Here is a 5,208-nt window from a genome sequence, read left to right as displayed (position 1 = left end):
TTTTAATGATTCCGTCACTTATCCACTCCCCGCATTTTTGTAGAAAAGAGTACAACGTGTTCAGAATCCTGCTGCCGGTTTTGTCTTAAATCGTTTCTGCTCGGAAAGAGACGTCCTTGAGCTTGGAAAATACTACGCTGGAAGATATTCAACTCAGCATTCTTAAGTTTGGACACCGAGCTCTTTTTAGTGAGGCTTGGCCCGCATACCGTGAAATTGCCTAGGCACAATCCCCAACGTACAGTGCGCTCTAGCAATGCGCCTGTCATAGAAAATCCCTTCATTAAGGGTACTTTTTATGACTCGTTAGCAACTTTATTCAATCCCCTACCCGCAAATGTGAGGCGGTGTCCACGTTTTAAAACTTTAAAGAGCAGGGACAGCTACCGCTTAAGTTGAACCTCATAAGTTGTCTTGACAATGTTCCTTAGTTATGTTTATTGATAGTATTTATAGCATTTCTCGATCTTTACAGTTTTCAATAGTTTTCAACTTGTGTATAACGTTTGTAATTAGTTAGATTTTTAGTAGTTAGTTCCTTAGTTAATATGACGGATGTAAAGCTACCATGTAGAAATACTGTCAACAAATCGTTATTATTATTATTACAAAAGAAAAGAGACCTCTGATAGCAGGGAAACGAAGCCCATCTTCTTGCAGTTTTCTCCGGGTCTAAAGTGCATTTCCAGAATCTGGAAGTCCGTTGTGATTGGTCTACGTAAATTCGGGCTCGTTCCAGCAGACGCTCGTGGGAGAGGAACGTGTGACGATTTCCTAAGAGCGTCTGCGTGCGAGGCTATTCGTACCCTTGAAGAAAAATTTGCCACACGTACTTTGTGTTAATTGCTTATTTTAATTCACGAAGAATTTGACATGTGCATGCTCATCGTTATAATTCGCAGCGATTGCCCATCTTTCGGGAATGGACAGAAAAACCTAATACAATAACAACACCTACTTAACGAATCCAGCCTGACTGTTTACAAAGAGTTGATAAAATAATAAACGACAAACCACAAAAGTGCGTAAAACATCCCACAGGATACTTAAACTGGATACGTAATGTCATAAAAGCTGGTGATTGTAAACTCAGTTCGTGGAATGCACGTGGTGATTTTTCCGCCCACTTTACCGAGGACGTCACATGCAAAGCAGTCTATTGTAATATTAGTCGACCAAAAGAGAATGAAACAGTCGATCATACGCGAAAGCAAATTAATGCAAGAATCTACTGCTTAAACTGCTTACACTAAGCATATAACTTGCAGGTAAATAAGAAAAAAAAAATAAAGATGATGAAAATATTGGGTAGCTAAGCCAAACCATTTCGCATTCCAATCTTACTACTTTAAAAGTAATGCTACCTAACGGCAAGGCATATGGATTCTAAAACTGACAGAGATTTTCCCTGAATCAACACTCGCTTTGTGCCTCAACATTTTGGTAGAGTGGTTCTGTATGTCGGGGCGACACACGGTCAGCGGCTTCCTCTTCCTGATGACTAGGAACAGTATGGTACAGACTCGTATACTCATGGGTACCTCTCTGAAGACAAAGATACTCTGCTGAAGAGAATGCTGAGTTTGTTTCAACAGTAAAGGCATTCCCAATCAAAGGATTCCTCGGTTGGTCGATAGGAACAGCGTAAAAATTCTCTTTCAAGGATCTATCTTGTACATCTGTGTAAACGTCTTCTGGTTCGTGTTCCTTGTCGTCTCCAGCCGAAGTCAGACTCTGGTACCTTGAAGCCGATTCCTCAACAGGTGTGTAATGGGAATTTATCCGATTGTAATGTATTTCATCTTGTGCACCAGCATCCATTGCTTCCTTTCTGTCTGGATCAATAGAGTCATAAATCGGCTCTGCAACAAAAGCTGGGTTGTAGAACATGTTATCCAAAGGCAGAGTGGCTGCTTGTTTATTACGTCTCCTCTTAGCTGATCTGCAATGAACACCAAGCAAGGAGTGAGCTTCTTATGTCCAAATCATTACGTTGATTCTCAGTTTCCAGAGGTCTTTAACATTATATTTGAATAAATGCTAATTTTTGGGAGTCCGACTTTTCAACCGCGTCTTTTAACTCTGTTAACTGGAACCGGATCCAGCAGTTCTATGTGGGCTGGGTTTTAGTAATTGGAATCAGACTTTGAAGTGTGGTAATCAAGGATTATATACTGAGTAATATAGGCGCTGTGGTGATAAGCACAAACACAAAACAAGAGTTTGTGAGTTAAAGTAATAGACCGCGCTTTTAAAATTTCACTGCTTCAAAAGGGAAAGATCCTTATCTTCAGGAGCATCACCAAGGAAGACTTAAATCGGACATTTCTCTTCTGTCAATACGGAGTTCACAAAAATCTGTCGTGGTGTGTTCTATTGAAAGTTTATTCCTCTGGTTAGAAACACTTTTGGGATTCTAGTCAACAATAGAAAAGTTGATTTCTCTCGGAGAATGAAACAAAAGTCGAAAGACTCAAAAGTGGATTCAATGTGGATGTACCTTCTCCAACAGAAGACAGCAAATGCTATCAATATTCCAACCGCAGCGACGCTAACACAGGCAGCAATTATTGCAACGGTGGGTGGTTCGTCCTTTTTAGGCTCTAGAAAAATAACAATTACGAAGACAGGTACAGGCAAAGTATCAAATGCTTTTAGTGCCACTGGGTTAATATTTAACAATTATTCGCCGAAGGCGAGGTGACTATCGATAATCACCGAGACCGAGATAAATTATTGTTTTAGTATAATTACATAGGTTATTAGTTGGAAAATTTCCCTTTTTTTTGAAGCAATTAATTTCTTCGTCTGTTGCTTCGACAAAACGGCTTGCGGTCATTTTAAAAAACCGCATAGGTGATTAACACGTAATAATCACCTCAACGACAACCAATCAGCGCAGAGAGTTTTCAACAATCATTTTCATAAACCAATTTTTTCGGTGGTCAATTTACCATATCAATCCAGTTGATAAAGCCATTTCTGTGTTACTTGGTATGCCCCAACATGATGTAAAACTTGTTACGGGGGAAGCCTTTGTGATCCACATACGATTTCTGCTGGACTAGCGATACGATAAATTTTGGCTGAAATTGCTACTGTTTCTCTTCAAGCCCAAACATACTTAGGGTTTCCCTGTCCTAGGGAAGCGAACATCGCCAAATTCCAATTCGATTATAAGTCAGTGAAGTAATAGCGACCAAGTAGCGATGCCCCACTGAGGGCATTTCGATTTCTAAATAATTAGCTTGATCTGATCAAATAAGGGATAGCCACAACAAAAATTTGAACACGATAATACTATAACTTTTACCAGTTTTAAGTGTCTTCTTTGTTTGAACTGGAATGTGCAAAATGGATTCAATTTTGCTGTCAAGATCCTTCTGTATAATATTCTTAGTATCTTCCACCATTGTAATAACTTGGTCGAAAGCTATTTTTTGAGGAGGCTTTCCATTTGATTGCGGAAATAAGACAGCGAATTCGACTTCCACTGAAGCGTTATCCTTGCTGAAAGATACTCCTGTAACTACGATGTCGTCTGCTGTGAAGGATACCGGTTCCTCGGAACTCCGTTTTTTTCTTTCAGGTTTCACCTTGCTGCAAGAAACAAAAAAAATCATTTGATTGATGACTGCTCGAGTCTTGCCATAGCATGGGCTATTTTTTGACTCACAAACGTCACAGCGGGTCTAAAACACTGGTCAAATTCCACAGGTCATACTCCGTAGGTCTCTCGTTGCAGGTCATTGTTTTACCTTTTGCATGGAAAGTAACCCAACCCGCAATTTGGCTAACCCTAGGCCTAAGGTTAGCAAAATTGAGGGTTTGGGGTTACTTAACAATGACCTGCAACGCGTGACCTATGGAATGTGGCGTTTGAGTGATAATAAAGCTCAATTCCGGGAGGATTAGTTGGGAAGACCAACATGGCCGCTGTGACGTCATATGAAAACACTATTTTGGCAGCGACTGACTAGAATAGGCTATTTTCGAAATATCAATATTTAGTTTCATAGTAAGGCAGAGAGGACAACAATAATAGAAACAAGTTTGAATGAATGTGAAATATATTAGCATATCATCCACTTTCCTTTGTCTTTGTCTCCTAAACCTCTTTTAACTTTCAAGCTGAATTTTAATATATTTTGCCGGCACGTAGTAGAAGCCTGGGTGAGAGTGACTGGCGGTTGGAGTGCCGCGTGATCGCGGTTTGTATTTTGCGACCATTAAGCGAGTTAGGTATTTTACGGTGAGCCTTCGCCGCGTTCACAAGTCAAGTTTCGTTTATTGTTTTATCGAGCAGAAAGAATCTTTAATGTCTTCGTAAGACTGTATATGATAGCATTCATTTGCATTGTAAATAGTGACTTTCAAAGCCCCACGGTTCGTACCACTGCCTTAATTGGTCGGGGGTACGCGTTCCCTGGTTTTTCCACCTGCTAGTTTTAAGGGGATTTGGTGTCCGGCCCTGGTGCTTTGTGCTTCCCTTCAGGATAGAGATTATGTTTAATATTTTTGTACAAATTCCAAGGCTAAATAAATGGCACGGTGGATATCTTCAAGCCCAAGTATCCGGTTGAGTAGTGAGTTGCTTTACCTTCGGCATACTCCATCTTTGCAAAAATACTCGAGGCATGCTTTTGCTAGCGTTTCCTTAAATTTCAATTCATCCCATTTATCCTGAAAGAGAATTATAAAATGTGTAAGAGTGTGTGAGTGAGTGTCCACATTATTTGCAATATTACGAGTAGCTGCATGTGTCTGCTATGTTAACGTGGCAGAGCGGTTTAGTGCGCGTGCATTGAGTATATACAGAAACCCATAAGGGTTGAAACGTGTAACGCGCGTTCACAGCTTCCGAATATTCAGTGCAAAGTACCATATTTGGAAACCCCTCGCTCCCGTTAATTTCGCGCGAGAACATTGGTGGTATTGCGTCACGGTGTTCTTGCGAACTGATTGGTTGAATGTTTCTCTCTTGTTGTTCCAAATATGGTACTTAGAAAATTGAATATTCAGAAGCTTGTTTCCCATAACACAAGGGGCCGTTACACGTTTCAACCCTTATGGGTTTCTGGTATATATTCATTGAATATGGTGCTTTGTGTTTTCTTTTGTATTTTGTTTCTTCCTTTCTTGCTTTTTTATTCTCTCCGCCGAAATGCACAGGAGGACACGAAGCGTAATGCAATTACAAAAGAGTAA

General features: G+C 40.2%; 1 protein-coding gene across 1 annotated transcript in view; it reads right to left on the bottom strand.

The window, feature by feature from the left end:
* Positions 1-430: 430 nt before the first annotated feature.
* LOC137993638 (low-density lipoprotein receptor-related protein 4-like) overlaps positions 431-5,208 on the bottom strand; it is a 23,748-nt gene continuing 18,970 nt past the window's right edge. The window contains exons 20-23 of the mRNA XM_068839600.1: positions 4,601-4,683; positions 3,314-3,600; positions 2,501-2,603; positions 431-1,942 (exon numbers count right to left, since the gene is read on the bottom strand). Coding sequence (XP_068695701.1) covers positions 1,414-1,942; positions 2,501-2,603; positions 3,314-3,600; positions 4,601-4,683 — 1,002 coding nt within the window. The 3' untranslated portion in view covers positions 431-1,413. The remainder of the gene's footprint in view (positions 1,943-2,500; positions 2,604-3,313; positions 3,601-4,600; positions 4,684-5,208) is intronic.

Source organism: Montipora foliosa, chromosome 2 (genome assembly GCF_036669935.1).
Source record: "Montipora foliosa isolate CH-2021 chromosome 2, ASM3666993v2, whole genome shotgun sequence".
Lineage (NCBI taxonomy): Eukaryota > Metazoa > Cnidaria > Anthozoa > Scleractinia > Acroporidae > Montipora > Montipora foliosa.
The sequence above is the reverse complement of the archived record's forward strand: the minus strand, read 5'-3'. Positions and strand labels throughout refer to the sequence as shown.